General features: G+C 34.7%; 2 protein-coding genes and 1 pseudogene across 2 annotated transcripts; all 3 read left to right on the top strand.

Moving 5' to 3' along the window:
• The first annotated feature begins 7,337 nt into the window (after positions 1-7,337).
• On the top strand, positions 7,338-7,757 carry LOC121218713 (cytochrome P450 CYP82H23). Its single transcript, XM_041096400.1, has one exon. The coding sequence runs from the start codon at positions 7,338-7,340 to the stop codon at positions 7,755-7,757; it is 420 nt and encodes a 139-aa protein (XP_040952334.1).
• A 1,038-nt stretch (positions 7,758-8,795) lies between these two features.
• Positions 8,796-9,443, top strand: LOC121218712 (cytochrome P450 82C3-like; annotated as a pseudogene).
• A 2,622-nt stretch (positions 9,444-12,065) lies between these two features.
• Positions 12,066-13,621, top strand: LOC121218159 (cytochrome P450 82C3-like). Its single transcript, XM_041094914.1, has 2 exons — positions 12,066-12,340; positions 12,861-13,621. Exons 1-2 carry the CDS (start codon positions 12,230-12,232, stop codon positions 13,224-13,226), a joined length of 477 nt encoding a protein of 158 aa, XP_040950848.1. The 5' UTR covers positions 12,066-12,229; the 3' UTR covers positions 13,227-13,621.
• The last annotated feature ends 4,719 nt before the right edge of the window (positions 13,622-18,340 follow it).

The following is an 18,340-nucleotide window of genomic DNA, read 5'->3' as shown; positions in this document are numbered from 1 at the left end:
AAGCTTCTCTCTGTCGTTATTTACCAAGGGACAATCAAGCTTATTTGTAGGCATTTATAGCAGCAAGATAAACTCCTTTAAATCAGTACTTGAAAAACTCTCTTGAATAATTATGATATTTATCCCTAAAAAATAGGTTTTTAATCATCAAGATATAATAAAACTTCAATGCTAATCAAATCATCTTAAGGAAGTAGATTGAGAGGCTTAATATCCAAGTCAACCCATATTTCTAGTTTTGTCAAATATACCACATTCAAATGGATCGAATTCAACACAAACGAAATCTATTAAGACTCAATTCGATGGTCTAAGTAGAAAAACAATTTCATTATAATAAAACACGAAACAAGCAATGATTTTCTCAATATCTTAAAATTTAGGTTTCAAATCTAACCATTAACATTCTCTAAGGTAAATTTTGATTGTAATGAGAAAAAAATTAATGATTTATCAATTATCATCCTAAATGTGTGTGGAGCTTAACTTGGATGACATAAGTAGGTTGCAGAAATTAAAGTCAGGCTCAGACAAGTGTTTTTGTGATTTGGTAGTTGAATTAAAAATCAAATTTGAATTTCCAACTCCTCAAAATAAATTTTCTTATTCCACTATTGATATAATTCCACTGGTTAGGTAATGTGGCCGCATCCCCTGTTGAACGGATAGCACCCCTTTATCTGTCTTCTAATATATGGTTCAAAAGTGATTAATTCTATCTTGACCGAGGAAAACCTAGTATATTGAAATTTCATATATTTTTATAATTAAATTTAAATTTAAAAATATTTTTGTTATTTTATTAATCTTTTAATAATGAAATGAGGTTGTTTTTGGCTGATCGAGCCTAAGCGGAAAATAAGCTCGTACTACAAAAAATTTTGGAATGAAACTTCGTTTCAACCTATAAACCCATCAAATTCTGTATCATATTACACTAAATTACTATCCTTGGTCAATATACTAGGTTTTCCTCGGTCAAGATAGAATTAATCACTTTTGAACCATATATTAAAAGACAAATAAAGGGACGCCATCCGTTGAACAAAGGCTGCAGTGACATCACCTAACCAGGTGAATTCTGTAGTGACATTACACTTAAATAACACAGCTTCAAATTCTGTATCATATTTCCAAATTACGCAATGTGAATTCTGCCCCACTAAATTATAGGAGCATTTTAAGGGGAAATTTCAGAAAAACACGTCCTTGAGAGAGCGTTTTGTCATGTCAGCACAAAACGCGTTGATGTGGACGCGCTTTGCTGATGTGGCAAAATCTTAAACCCTAAACTCATAAATACTAAGCACTAAACATGCAAAAAACCCTAACACTAGAAAAATACGAGCTAAAATGCGTCCCTGAGGGAGCGTTATGCCACGTCAGCAAAGCGCGTCCATGTAAAAGCGTTTTGTGCTGACATGGCAAAACGCTCCCTCAGGGAAGCGTTTTTCTAGAATTTTCCCTTAAAACACTCTTACATGGACGCGTTTCAGTGTTTTCGGCTCATTCCAGTAAATAACAAAAAAAGTGATTCATTTCCATAAATAAAGTAGGAAATGAGCCTTTATTGGTAAAATGGTCATTTTACTAGTTTAGGAGGCCATGGCCCTGGGTCTCCATTAGGCTCCGCCACTGAATTATACAATTTTCAAAATTGATGAATTTAATATTTATATTTTAATTTTATAATTTTACTTTTTTAGTGATGCAGTTCCGCTCGATTAAAGTAATTTTCCTGGTCGATATACTCACGTTTCCACCATGAATGATAACAAAAAAAGACGGAATATATATCCTTAACCCTATAAATACTACTCCCTCATCTCTGCTATTGCATACAGATCTTAGATTAAAGTAGGAATTCAGCAATGGATTATTTCCATTCAGTCACACCAACTTCAATTGTTGCAATCATTGCTTTTCCACTACTATTTCTTTTCTCTTTCCTATCCATCTCAAGAAGAAACACAAACTCGAAGAAAACAGCACCGGAAGCTGGTGGAGCCTGGCCTATTATTAGAATATATCCCATACCTTGCCCATACCTTTCCCATACCTACCCATACCTTGGAAAGGTCAAAGTTATGGGCACCAAATATTTATTTAGTGTTGGGCATGGGATAATAGCAATTTTTGGTCCCTAAGTGAATAGGGACTTTGCAAGGTGGCCCTTGAATCTCAACTATAAATAGGCCAACCATTGCTCATTCTCATCATCCCACATTTGCCATTCTCTACTTAAGGCATTGTTCTCTCTCCCTATTTGTAAAGTTTCACTTGTATTTTGGAGTGAAATATATTTGGTAGTGCCCGAGGACGTAGGCAAGATTTGCCGAACCTCGTTAAAATTTTGGTGTTCTTTACTATTTAATGTTCATATTTTGTGAGTGTGATTGTAGTGATTTATTGTGCTATTAAATTACAATAGAGGGATATTCTGGCTAGGAAAGACTTGGTACTTAAGTGATCCTCGTGATTCACCTCTCTTTCCTGGGAATTGAACTTAGTGTGATTTTTTAGTACAATAATTTTACTCTTTCACACGCTTCCGCGCAACAATTGGTATCAGAGCCAGGTTCGTACTTGGGGAATACGATCGTTTACGATACTATTCACGTATACGGCACTATTCATGTATACAGTACTATTTACGTATACGACACTATTCACGTATACGGTACTGTTCACGTATACAGTAGTTGGGATTGAGGAGAAAAATGGCAGCAGCATCGTCATCAGCAAGGACTACTGTGACAAATGCAAAATTTGAAGTAGAGAAATTTGACGGTACCAATAATTTTGGTATGTGGCAATGTGAGATCCTGGATGTCTTATGTCAGCAAGAGCTAGATATAGCCCTTGAAGAAAAACCTGACAAGATGGATGACAAGGAGTGAGCCAAGATCAATAGACAAGCGTGTGGTACAATCCGCCTATGTATGGCCAAAGAGCAGAAGTACTCTGTCATGAGGGAGACATCAGCGAAGAAGTTATGGGATACACTGGAAGAAAAGTTTCTAACGAAAAGTCTTGAAAATAGGCTTTATATGAAAAAGAAACTTTATCGATTCACGTATGCACCCGGTATGTCGATGAATGACCATGTGAACTCATTCAATAAAATTTTAGCAGACTTGCTAAATTTGGATGAGAATTTTGAAGATGAAGACAAGGTATTATTGTTGTTGAATTCCCTTCCTGATGAATATGATCATCTTACCACCACATTGCTTAATGGGAGGACACGATCACATTTGATGCAGTCTGTAGTGCGTTGTATAGATCTGAGACTCGAAAGAAAGATAAAAGAGATCACAGAGATACAACCGCAGAAGTCTTAACAGTAAGAGGTCGTTCACACAGCAGCAAATCTGGTAGAAGGGGAAAGTCCAAAGGGAGACCCGCCAAAGATGAATGTGCCTTTTGCCGTGAAAAAGGGCATTGGAAAAAGAATTGTCCTAAGCTACAAAAGGGCAAGGCTATTTCTAATGCATGTGTAGCGGAGCATGATGAGGAGTCAGACTTTAGCTTGGTTGGCATGGCAATGGCATGTCAAACGGATGAGTGGATTTTGGATTCAGGATGTACTTACCATATGTGTCCTAATAAGGACTGGTTTTCTAGTCTTAAAGAGCTAGAAGGTGGAATTGTTCTTATGGGCAATGATAGTGCTTGTAAGACAATGGGAGTGGGTACAGTCCAATTGAAGAATCACGACGGCTCAATCCAAGTCTTGACAGATGTTCGCTACGTACCTAGCCTGAAGAAAAATCTCATCTCATTAGGTGCCCTAGAATCTAAAGGGCTCACAATCACTTTGAGAGATGGATTACTAAAAGTAGTAGCTGGGCAACTGACGGTGATGAAAGGCACAAGAAGAAATAACTTGTATTTTTTAAATGGAAGTACAGTTATTGGATCAACATCAACAGTTTCTACAAAAGATGTAGATTCAGAGGCTACCAGATTATGGCATATGCGATTGGGACATGCTGGTGAAAAAGCTTTGCAGACATTGGTGAAGCAAGGCTTATTGAAAGGTGCAAATTCTTGCAAAATGGAATTCTGTGAACATTGTGTTCTGGGCAAGCAGAAGAGGTTAAAATTTGGTCCAACAATTCACAATACGAAAGGAATTCTGGACCACGTTCACAGTGATGTATGGGGACCTACCAAAGTAGCTTCTTTGGGAGGTATGCACTATTTTGTTACTTTTGTTGATGATTATTCAAGAAAAGTATGGGTGTATCTAATGAAAAGAAAAAGTGAAGTTTTGGATGCATTTCTGAAATGGAAGAAGATGGTGGAGACTCAGACTGGTCGAAAGGTCAAACGACTTCGATCAGATAATGGTACTGAGTACAAAAATAATCAATTTCTACAAGTATGCCAAGATGAGGGCATTGTGCGACACTTCACTGTTCGGGATACACCACAGCAAAATGGGGTGGCAGAACGAATGAATCGAACTATACTGGAGAAAGTTCGATGTATGTTGTCCAATGCTGGATTGGGCAAAGAATTTTAGGCTGAGGCAGTTACATATGCGTACCATCTAATTAACCGTTTGCCATCAGCTGCAATAAATGGAAAAACTCCTATGGAGATGTGGACTTGTAAATCTGCTACTGATTATGATTCTTTGCATGTATTTGGTTCTACTGCATATTATCATGTAAAAGAATCTAAGTTAGATCCAAGAGCAAAGAAAGCATTATTCTTGGGTATAACTGATGGAGTAAAAGGATATCGTCTCTGGTGTCCTGATACAAGGAAGATTGTTTTTCAGTAGAGATGTGAATTTTGATGAATCAACCATGTTAAAGTACAAGGATTCACAAAAGGATGGCAAAACCAGTAGTACTTTGCAGCAGGTGGAGCTTGAAAAGGTTAACGACGATCCAGCTAATATTGAAGGGACAAATGATGAAGAGGTTCCTACCCAAGAACCTCTACAGCAACAAGATTCAATCGCATATAGGAGGCCAAGAAGAGAGATTCGTAAGCCTGCTCGCTTTGATGATATAGTGGCCTATGCACTTCCAATTGCAGATGATGATGTTCCTTCTACTTACACAGAAGCAATAAGTAACCCTGATGGTGTAAAGTGGAAGCAAGCAATGAATGAAAAAATGCAGCCTCTTCATAAAAATAAGACCTGGGAGTTGGTGACACTAACCAAGGGAAAAAGGCAATTGGATGCAAATGGGTATATGCAAAGAAGGAAGGATTTCCTGATAAAAATGAAATTCGATACAAGGCTAGATTAGTAGCAAAGAGTTACGCTCAGAAAGAAGGAATAGACTACAATGAAGTATTTTCTCCAGTTGTGAAGCATTCGTCTATTCGGATTTTGCTAGCCTTGGTTGCGCAATATGATCTTGAACTAGTTCTGCTTGATGTGAAGACCGCGTTTTTACACGGTGATTTGGAAGAGGAAATCTATATGACTCAGCCAGATGGATTCAAGGTTGCTGGAAAAGAAAATTGGGTTTGCAAACTGACAAAGTCGCTTTATGGATTGAAGCAATCTCCGAGGCAGTGGTACAAGCGATTTGATCAGTTCATGAAAGGGCAAAGGTACACAAGAAGTAAATTTGATCATTGCGTGTATTTTCAGAAGCTACAAGAAGGAACTTTCATATACTTGCTCTTATATGTTGATGATATGCTAATAGCATCTAAGAGCAAAGTTGAGATTGAAAGATTGAAGACTCAACTCAATCTCAAGTTTGAGATGAAAGATCTAGGAGAAGCTAAAAAGATTCTCGGCATGGAAATATGGAGAGATAGAGCTCATGATAGAGTTAGCTTGTCTCAGAAGCAGTATTTGAAAAAGGTACTACAGCAGTTTGGCATGAACGAGCAGACAAAACCTGTAAGTACCCCGTTGGCTTCTCATTTCAAGCTTTCTGCACAACTATCTCCTTCGACGAATACGGAACGAGAATACATGTTGCAAGTTCCGTATTCTAATGCAGTGGGTAGCTTGATGTATGCAATGGTGTGTACAAGACCCGACATTTCACAGGCAGTTAGTATAGTGAGCAGGTATATGCATAATCCTGGAAAAGGACATTGGCAAGCTGTGAAATGGATTCTACGGTATATTCAGAAGACCGTAGATGTTGGATTACTGTTCAAGCAGGATAATACACTTGGTAAAGGTGTTATTGGGTACGTTGATTCTGACTATGCCGGTGATTTGGACAAGCGAAGATCAACCACCGGTTATGTGTTTACACTTGCTGGAGGACCAATAAGTTGGAAGTCTACACTACAGTCTACAGTTGCGTTGTCAACCACAGAAACCGAGTACATGGCTGTAACAGAGGCTGTAAAGGAGGCTATTTGGTTACAAGGTATGGCTAAAACCTTGGGGTTGGTTCAGGAGCATATTAACGTGTATTGTGATAGTCAAAGTGCTATTCATTTAGCAAAGAATCAAGTCTATCATGCACGTACAAAACATATCGACGTACGATTCCATTTTGTGCGGGAAATTATTGAAGAGGGGAAAATTTGTCTTCAGAAGATCAAGACTGCAGATAATCCCGCAGATATGATGACCAAGGTGGTAACAGCAACCAAGTTCGAACATTGTTTGAACTTGATCAATATCCTGCAAGTTTAACAGTCGAAGAAGGCACTATCAAGTATTGTTGTCAAAGGCAAAAAGAATTGTGTGAAGATAAGATTATCCTAATCAAATCTTCAAGGTGGAGATTATTAGAATATATCCCATACCTTGCCCATACCTTTCCCATACCTACCCATACCTTGGAAAGGTCAAAGTTATGGGCACCAAATATTTATTTAGTGTTGGGCATGGGATAATAGCAATTTTTGGTCCCTAAGTGAATAGGGACTTTGCAAGGTGGCCCTTGAATCTCAACTATAAATAGGCCAACCATTGCTCATTCTCATCATCCCACATTTGCCATTCTCTACTTAAGGCATTGTTCTCTCTCCCTATTTGTAAAGTTTCACTTGTATTTTGGAGTGAAATATATTTGGTAGTGCCCGAGGACGTAGGCAAGATTTGCCGAACCTCGTTAAAATTTTGGTGTTCTTTACTATTTAATGTTCATATTTTGTGAGTGTGATTGTAGTGATTTATTGTGCTATTAAATTACGATAGAGGGATATTCTGGCTAGGAAAGACTTGGTACTTAAGTGATCCTCGTGATTCACCTCTCTTTCCTGGGAATTGAACTTAGTGTGATTTTTTAGTACAATAATTTTACTCTTTCACACGCTTCCACGCAACACCTATTATTGGCCATCTCCGCCTCTTAGGAGGGCCACAACCACCTCATATAAGCTTGGGTAACATGGCTGACAAATATGGAAGAATGCTCACTATCAAGTTGGGTGCGCGTAGAGCTTTGGTGGTGAGTAGTTGGGAGATTGCTAAAGACTGTCTCACCATACATGATAAAGCATTCGCCACTCGTCCAAAGGCAGTAGCCCAGGAACTCTTAAGTTACAACCACGCCATGATCGCCACTGCTCCTTATGGACCTTATTGGCGTCAAATGCGTAAGTTCGCCACTGTTGAGCTCCTCTCAAATCATCGCCTCAACTTGCTTAAACATGTAAGGAAATCCGAGGTGAAAACATCATTGCAACAGTTATATCAACTATGGAACAAGAAGAAAAGTAGTAACAGTGACAAAGTATTGGTGGAGATGAAGAGATGGTTCGGAGATGTTACTCTTAACGTGATACTAATGATTGTTGTAGGCAAATGAATACCGAATTCATACGAAGGTGTTGAAACCATGGAATGGAAGAAGTCGGTGGACGAATTCTTTGAACTATCTGGGAAGATCGTAGTGGCAGATGCATTGCCGTTTTTGAGATGGTTTGACATTGGCGGAGAAGAGAAGCGCATGAAGAAGGTATCGAAAGAATTGGACCAACTTGTTGAGGGATGGCTACGAGAACACAAGGAAAAGATAGCTGAAAATGAGGCAAATACTGAGGAAGATTTCATGGGAGTGATGCTATCTAAGCTCCGTGATGATGTTGAGGAACATGATGCTAATACCGTCAACAAAGCCACCAGTCTCGTACGTGCATTTCTTAACCAAAATTTTCAATTATAATTCATATTTAATCATTTTATTGCCTGCACATAATTGATGATTCCCTCTTTGTTGTCAATGTATTGTTTGATTTGGTTTCTTTATATCATCAGCAGTTTTCGTTAACTTTCTGCTCTCTTTAATGTTGTCTGTCTACTCTGAACCGATCACCAGTTTTGTTTCCTATAAAATATTGGACACTTGTTGCCTTGTTACATGATTTCTCTTGTGTTTTCAAATAGTTTAAGTGGGGTTCTTTGACAAATTTTAAGTTTATCGAATATAATTGTAGTTTGATAGATTTTCTATTTACTTAGATTAGATTTCAATCTTGAAATTGATATTTACTTTTTTTAGTTGGATTTTTATGACATATTTTAATTTGTTTTTTTTAATTATGTTAAAATTGGGTGATATGGATCAAATTTAGAGACGTGACACAAAAACCGCATCAAAAACCGCATCATTATCTAGCTGATGTATTCACCATGTGCAACAACCTATTAGTTCATATCATTTACTTTTAATAGAATTATTAAAAAAATAGATAAAACGTGCGACAGAAATCAAAGAATTGATTTCAACATTTAAACTTAATTTAGATACCAAAATATATATACCGTAAAAAAAGTATAGTTCTTTCTTCTTTTAATAAAATTATTTTAGCTTTAAAGTCACTCAATATTGATCCTTTTATGATACATGATGTAACAGTCTCTTGTATTAGCTGCGGAAGATACCACATCGATTACAATGACATGGGCTTTAGCTTTATTGCTTAATAATCGAGATGCATTGAACAAGGTCCAACAAGAATTAGACATCCATGTTGGCAAGGACAAACTGTTAGTAACAGAATCAGACACTAAGAACTTAATGTACCTTCAGTCCATCATTAAGGAAACGCTACGTCTATATCCTCCTGCTCCACTCTCAGCGACCCATGAAGCTATTGAAGATTGTACAGTTGATGGATACGATGTTTCAGCTGGCACTTGGCTTATTTTCAATCTTCACAAGATTCATCGTGATCCCCACATATGGACAAACCCATCTGAGTTTCGACCAGAAAGATTTATGACCACCCACAGAGACTTTGATGTGAGAGGACAAAATTTTGAATTGATTCCATTTGGTAGTGGTAAAAGAATGTGCCCCGGAATTTCGTTTGCACTTCAGGTTTTACAGCTTACGTTGGCTAATGTGTTACATTGGTTTGAGTTTGAAACCCCATCAGGTGAAGCAGTCGATATGCATGAAGCACCAGGATTGACGAGTCTTAAAGCAACTCCATTAGAAGTTTATATATCTCCTCGCCTCCCTGCTTTTGTTTACACTTCCACTACCTAATTTGGTTGTATCCAAATTTCTACATCATATAATAATTACCCGTTATACAATAAAATATAATTATCATACAAAAATTTTTTTTGTATGTTTTGCATGAAAAATTATTTTATGGAGCCTTCTCATCACATATCTATGGTTCCTCCCAGTTAAAATAAAACACATTATCTTTGATTTGGAAGTTTAGTCCAAATATACATATGATGTGGAAAAAAAAGATGATATATCGTATTTTAATTAAAAAGAACCATAGATAATGTGATAGGAATAGTCTATAAAATAATTTCAAATTTTGCAGTATGATGGTAATGTGTATGCGTGTTATGTTTTAATTGTTTTTTATCATCACATCATTTTTAATTAAAAAATGAATTAAAATGTTTGGCTGCTAAAGTTGTAACACCCCTAACCCATATTCGTTTGCTGGAATAGGGTTACAGAGCATTACTGGGGTTTGCAGATCAATCAGACAGAAATTTCAAACATTTCATTACATATCAATACTCATAATAAAACCAATCAAAATCATATATTTTGTCTCTTAAACGAGCCCTCAAGACCCGAAATTCATATTAGAAACAAGTCGGGACTAAATCGGAAACTCAGAAAATTTTTCAGAAATATTTAAAATTTTCAACACTGCAGGGGTCTCACGGTCGTGTGGCCAGGCCGTGTGACCCACACGGTCAGGAGACATACCCTTGTCTTAGGCCGTGCGAGCATTCGACATAGGGACACACAGTCGTGTCTCAACCTGTGTCCATACCCGTGTAACTCTCTGACTTGTGTCACACGGTCAAGTCACACGCCCGTGTGCTAGGCCATGTGAGCATACTGACTTACATTCCTAAAAGATACAGGGGATACACAGTCGTATCTCTTGGCCCTGTGTCACACACGGCTGAGACACATGCCCGTGCCTTACCCTTATGGATGAAAATAGGTCATTTTCTAAGCCATATTTCTCACCCAAATTGATACCAACCTAGCCTCAACAATTTACACATCAACAAGCCATGACAAGGCATTCAACACAAGCTAAAATCAAGTCTTAAACATGTATTTTTATCACATACAACCAATATACCCATAGGTACCTCTAATGACAATTTAAAAATATGTCCACTAATATCCAAACTTACCTATCTAATTTATCTAAGTTACCAAAGTTCACTACAACTCAATTACATACATGCATATATCACTTATAGTAACATCACAATCATACCTTAATTTTATATCAATATGTAAGTTGTTATATAAACAAAATATTATTCATAATATTTACATAAGCTAAATTTTGACCAAAATTGAACAAAAGCCTATACATGTCATATAAACCGTATTGAATTTTTCAAAAACTACCGAGATAAGCTAGATAGTGTGACTTGAGTGCTGATCCGATCATCCAACCTTTTGAAAATCTACAAAAACATTAAACAATATAAATAAGCTTAATGAAGCTTAGTAAATTCGACGGGTTAAACATAAATCTTACCGAACCTACTATAAAAAGTCAAATAAATAAAATCATCCATGTCAACTCTCTGTCATTCACAACTTCAATTGATAAATACTTCCGTATTCAAAGCAATACAAAAATACATAATATGTCTTTCAAATTCATTAAATAAATCACTTTACCAAAATTTTCCATTCGAAGAACGACTTACGGATAAGAGTACATCGTCAACAGAAGCTCAAAAAGCTTATCCTCACGAATACGCAACAAAAGCTCGAAACCTAAATAGAAGCTCGTAAAAGCTTAACAGAAAGTAAAACACGAGAGTTCACAACAAATGTTGAACCCCAGTTTACTTGGAAAAAATGTCGTTGTCTCCTTCCAATACCATCATACACCAAAATACGAATGTATTCAAATCTCGCGTTCCATTTAAATCAAATATCCAATTTAATATTATAATTCCAACAATGACTCGTTTCCCACAATAGAATAAATGCATAATATCGTTCATCAAATTTATACAAATATTAAATTTTAACCTACGAACTTACCTGGATTGAATTGTAGTAATTGTAGAAGTTTAGGGGCTATTCTGTTATTTTTTATTTTTTCACGAATATCTACGGGATCTTGATCTAGAATATTAAATTACTCACTTATTAGCATATATTTCATTTCCAATTCACTTTACAATTAATACCCTTTTATTTTTTAATTTACACAATTACCCAACTTTTACAATTTTTGCAATTTAATCCCTTAATTAGTAAATCTATCAATTTAACTAATTTTTCAATCAATAATTTATCCATATATTCTAGGCCTTCATACAGCCCCTAATAAACCCAAAATTCACTATCAAACCCTAATATTTTAACCTTTTCACAATTTAATCTTAAAATCAATATTTAACAAAATCACTTTATAAAATCATCACACAACAAAATCAAAGCTCTAAATCTATGTTATTCATCAAAAACATCTAATATTTATCAATGGAAACTTCCAATGTTTAACAAGTTATATTTAACAAGTTTCAATGTAGTTTAGTGGAGTTAGGTAAATGTTTAGGTGACATTTGCTTATTTTTTACCAGCTTGTGTCTGGTATATGTATTGGCATTAAGCCTTCTTTCAAGGTTAATGAAAATTCATCAGAATTCTTCATCTAATGCTCTCTTAATTCTTCGCATTCTTTAGTTCTTTAAGCCCGATTCTGTTTTTGTTTGCACAGCAAGTATCGAGCCTTCAAGCTCAAGAAATTGCTTGTTTCATTCATCTTTGTTCTTAGTTCCAACAGATGGCTACAAGAACACAGGGAAAAGATGGCTGAAAATGAGGCAAATAGTGAGGAAGATTTCATGGGAGTGATGCTATCTAAGTTCCGTTCAGTTGAGGAACATGATGCCAATACCATCAACAAAGCAACCAGTCTCGTATGTTCTTTTCTTAACCAAAATTTTTAATTATAATTCATATTTAATCTTTCTATTGCCTGCACATAATTGATGATTCCCTCTTTGTTGTCAATGTTTGGTGCTCATTTCTATTTGTTTGATTTGGTTTCTTTATATCGTCAGCAGTTTTTCATCACTTTGTGCTCTCTTTAATGTTGTCTGTCTACTATGAACCGATCACCAGTTTTGTTTCCTATAAAATATTGGACACTTGTTGCCTTGTTACATGATTTTTCTTGTGTTTTTTTTTTTTGACAGAAATTTCTCTTTGTGTTTTCAAATAGTTTAAGTGGGGTTCTTGTGACAATTTTAACGGAGTTAAAATGGATTAGAATGTGCGACGGAAACTAAAATACCAATTTAAACATTAAAATTTAACTTAAATACCGAAAGTGCATATGTATCATAAAAAATTGTATAATTCTTTCTTCTTTTAATAAATTTATTTTGGCTCTAAATCTACTAAATACTAATATTTTTATGATACATGATGTAACAGACTCTTGTATTAGCAGCGGAAGATACCACATCGATTACAATGACATGGGCTTTAGCTTTATTGCTTAATAATTGTGATACATTGAACAAGGTTCAACAAGAATTAGACATCCATGTTGGCAAGGATAAACTGTTAATATCAGAATCAGACACCAAAAACTTAGTGTACCTTCAATCCATCATTAAGGAAACGCTACGCCTATATTCTCCTGCTCCACTTTCAGTGACCCATGAAGCCATTGAAGACTACACAGTTCATGGATACGATGTTTTAGTTGGCACTTGGCTTATTTTTAATCTGACAAGATTTATCGTGATCCCCGCATATGGACAAACCCATTTGAGTTTCAACCAGAAAAATTTATAACCACCCACAAAGATTTCGATGTGAGAGGACAAAATTTTGAATTGATTCCATTTGATAGTGGTAGAAGAATTTGTCCTGGAATTTTATTTGCACTTCAGGTTTTACAGCTTACGTTAACTAATGTGTTGCATTGGTTTGAGTTTGAAACCCCATCAGGTGAAGCAGCCGATATGTGTGAAGCACCAGGATTGACGAGTCCTAAAGCAACTCCATTAAAAGTTTATATATCTCCTCGCCTTCCTGCTTTTATTTATAATTCCAATACCTAATTTGGTTGTTATAAATTTCTACATCATATAAAAATTACCCTTTGTAGAATAAAAAAAATTATCATGTTGGTCATCTAAATTTTCATTCAGTTAAACATGTAATTAGCACTCTTTTTCTTTTGTATATTTTCTGCATTATTATATATCCGTTTTGAAGATTTCCTTTATATTACGACTTACGATGATGTGGTTTTGATACAGAAATTTTATATGTGTTATGTTTTAATTGCTTTTTATTGTCACATCATTTAAAAAAAAATTAATTCACATGTTTGCTTTTACTTCAAAAAGAAATATGTTTGACTTCAACTACAAAAGTTATTGAAAGTTTTTGGGTGTGCTTCTTAATATCAACATTTTATTAGCTTTGATAAAAGATAAATTTTATCGGGTTATTTTTATAAACTTCTAACAACTATTAAAATCATTAACTATTTACTTAAATTCTTAATGAAAAACATAATTTTCTAACCAAATACTTAAAGTCTTATTGAAAATCCAAGTTTGTTGATAACTGTCAAAAGTAACATATTTTAATCTTGTTCTTAATGCGTTTTTAGGTGATTATTCGATGTAAATTGTGAATTTTATACTCCTAATCCTTTAAATTCATGTTTTTATGCTTAATAAAATATTTGGGAGCAAAAAGAGCAAAAATCAAAAAATCGGAACAAGCCATAGGAGCCACACAGGCGACCACACGGCCGTGTGATCCACATGGGCAACCACACGGCCATGTGATCCACACGACGACCACACGGCCATGTGGTAGGTCGTGTCGATTTCGTGAATTTGCACCCTAAATTGTGAGAAATCGCATTTTTTAGATTTTTCGAGCATTCTAAGATGTATATATAATAAAAATAAGAAGAAAGGAGTGGGTTGTCATAGAATATTCAAGAAAACAACTTGAAAACTACTATTGAAGCCGATTCTAAAGCAGATTTCTGTCAAGATTGAAGATTCCTAGTTGATTTCTTAAGAGATTATCATGAGTTTCTTTATTTCTTTCGATTATACTGTCTCTTGGATGTTTTTATTTGCAAGCATAAACTAATTTTCTAAATACCTAGGGGAGATGAACCCTATGATGATTCTATATTTTGATTTTTATTTTAAGCAATAAATACTTAGATTTCTCAATTATGTGTGCTTAATTCTTGGTTTGGTATTTCTAGATTATTGATCCATGTTTGATGTGCTTAAATCAGAGGAGGAATAGACCCTGTTTAAAAGTAGATCTAGCGTAATTGAGTGGAGTTGCATGCAATCCTAGAAATAGGATGATATAAATCTACTAGATTAGAGTCAGTCTAATAGGAGAATCCATAGCTCGAGTTAATGCGATAATAGGGTTTTAATTAGAAAAAAATTCCAATTAATCAACCTAGAGTCAGTTGCTCTTACTCTCGAAAGAGATATTAGCATAATTTAGGGATTTCTACAGATCCAGATACTAAATAAAGAAATTGTGTAATTTAAATTGATAGTAACAAATGAAATTTAGGTGAATTCTTTCCTGAGTATTGTTTCGCTTCTTGGTTTTTACTCGATTATTTTCGTATTTTATTCTTTATTGTCTTCGTTAGTTAATTAATTTAATTAATTTTAGTTTTTAGTCACACTCGATTTATTCGGTTAAATAATAGAAAGACAATAATTACTAGTACTTTTAGTCTTCGTGAGAACGATATCTTTGCTCACCGTAACTATACTATTAATTGATATGTATATTTGTCGTATTCAAATTTTTAGTTAGTTTCGTGAACCGATGACATGACACATTGACCAACACGTCATAAATTCACAATCTCTTTATATGATACATAACAAAATATCCTCTAAATAACTCTATATCTCACAAACAACAATATTCTCTAGCTACCATATCCATCAATTATTTATTCTTAAAAATTGTTAATTAAAATTTATAAAATTTAAAACGCCAAAATATTAATTTTATAATTTTTAAATAATGATATAATTTTAATAATGTTTTATGATTTTTCAACATATCTATTTATAAACTCCGAATAACTGTGCAGCTCCCCCCCTTTTTGGTGAGGGAGCTGAACAACAAAACAGAAACACATATTGCGGTAACCCAAAACCTGAAGATCAGAATGCACTTGCTATCTTCTTTTTCTCCCTTTTTGTCAGCATGCTCCCCACACACACCAAGAAGCAGTTTTCGAATTTCGAGCCAAATCAGCAAGTCGAGCCTTGCGAGTATGCAAGCGTGGAATGCCAATGTTAATAGTATCAGTTTCTTGCCACATGTTTTTGGTCCACATCTGGTAAATCATGGGAGTAAACCAAAACAAGTCTTAACATACATACATTAATTTAACAACCTCACCTTCATACCTAAAAATTTAAATCATTCATCGGTTGTATATCAAGTAAAACACTTTTTTACATTCTCAATTTACTCACACTTACGAGTTCCTTAATAAACGGATAAGTATTACAACTCTCGGAATAAAACCTATAGAAGTCTCAAACATATATACTAGTTTCAACTAACTAACATACTAGATCAATTACAATCAATCTCCTTACCTAAAAAGCAACTAAAATAGTAGATACAATATAATAATAAAGCCAATATACTAAGGAAATATTGGAGATAAGTCTTCAAAGTAGTCTCAATCCAATCTCCTTATTTCATGAGATCCGATTGTTTGATCCGATTTGATTTAATCATCAAGATAAATTGTTTCAAATGAATCGATCTTCAAAGACGGGTTATCATGTATTCAAAATATGAAAAAGAATTACAACCCAATGATTTTGTTTCAAATGATTATCAATCATGGAATAAGACAAGTTATGTGACTTGCGTAAAGCTAAAAGCAATTGGCACTGTATGAGTCACTGCTCACATAATTGCCTCAGCACAGACAAATCTGGCAATTTAGTACCACTTATGTACCTAAAATTGCTATTCGATTTAGAGCGTATGCGCGGAATGAGTTGGGGTATTAGCATACCTTTTCCAAGAGATATGTTGGGGAATCAATCATAAAATTAATAACTTCGGGAGTTGTCTAATTCTACTAAAGTCGTGTGCATCTTATCAAATGTCATTCATGAGACCTAACGTTCTACCATCACTTATATTCCCTCGATTAAATAAATCTGAAAATCTTTTCATATCACAATTACATTTTTAGAGTCTTTTAAAAAATCACTAATCGCCAATAATATTTTATTGCAATAAAAAAACTCCCTTTATAAGTATAATTAAAATTAATGAATGCATCATTGATTAATACTCAATGTATTCTCATTATTAAGCGAAAGACTCAGTGTCAAGCAAAGGAAACTAATAATGGAAGTAGGAAAGACCGGTCACCTAACTTAAATATATACATGTTTCTCCAAGTCAAACCAAAGCAACCACTTTTAGGCTTGGCTAGTATTAAATCATAATTGTTTCCAAAAATATTTCAATTTCTTATAAAATAAAGATTTTCTTTTTTCTTTCCCGATTGGCGTTGAAGCCCTCATGCGTATGACATGAAATCCCACACGTTGATAGCCACTATAAATTCAACCGAATCCGACTAATATATCGGAATTACTCATTTATTTATTAATTAAGTTTTATTACTATGAATTAGAGGTGTTCATAGGTCGGGCGGCCCGACGGCCCGTCTAAAATATGGGAGGGTTTGGGTAAAAATATAGGCCCGAAATATGGGCTTGGGCAAAAAAATGAGGCCCGATTAAAAATGGGCCGGGCCTCGGGCACCACTTTTTTTGCTCGGGCCCAGCCCGGCCTGAATATAATAAATATTTTTATTTTTTTAATTTTAAAATACGTTTTTTAAATTTTTTTAATTTTAAAATATTTTTTTAATTTTTAAAATAAATTTTTGGTATTTATTTAAAAAATGGGCCGGGCCGGGCCAGGCCCGAGCTTATAAATTTTTCCCGGGTCGGGCCTGGATAAAATTCTAGGCCCATATTTCGGGGCTGGGTCGGGCCCGGGCCCTAAAAATTTTTTCTGGGCCCGACCCAAACCCGGCCCGGCCCATGAGCACCTCTACTATGAATAGAGTATATTCATAAGTACAATATACATAGTAGTGTTTAAATTTTGATTAAAATTGAATTAATTGATTGAACCGGTTTAATTCGGTTAATCGGTCGGTTAATTAATCTAGTTTGGACGAAAGTTGATAACTTTTTAGAATTTTGATTAACGGTTAATTCGGTTCGAAATTGGATAATCAATCAAATTAATCGAACTTAATAAATAATTTTATATATTATATGTAATAGGTTATTACTAATTCCGTTAATTTGGATAATTCGGCCAAATGAACATTATCAATTTATTTATTGATATGTTTTATACTTATTTAAAAAAAATAAAACATATAAATTTTGGTTAATTCGGTTAACCGGCCGAATTAGTCGAAATATTTCGGTTCAATTAACGGTTAAAGGATTAAAAATTCAGTCAATTCTTATTCGGTTTGGTTAACTGTTCGGTTCAATTAACAGTTTAAACACCCCTAAGTACAAGTATAAATATATGTCTAAATAATTACTACATAAAATTAGATCAACACAAATTACAGTGGATGAAGAAACGGAAAGAATCCGAACAAAGCACATGTATAGAACTAATAACCTACTCATAGCAATTACAAATGATGAGGCTCAAACTTAAATACTCAAAAATCCAAAACTTTCACTTTAACCCATAATACAAAGATTTTATTATTGAGAAAAAAAAATCACTAATCACATTTGAGTGCAGAGAAAGGCTATCCTTATTCTAAGAGACTCCAAAACTAGTTTTCATTATCATGTATAATTCAAATGCATAGT

The sequence above is a fragment of the Gossypium hirsutum genome, chromosome D06 (genome assembly GCF_007990345.1).
Source record: "Gossypium hirsutum isolate 1008001.06 chromosome D06, Gossypium_hirsutum_v2.1, whole genome shotgun sequence".
Lineage (NCBI taxonomy): Eukaryota > Viridiplantae > Streptophyta > Magnoliopsida > Malvales > Malvaceae > Gossypium > Gossypium hirsutum.
The sequence above is the reverse complement of the archived record's forward strand: the minus strand, read 5'-3'. Positions and strand labels throughout refer to the sequence as shown.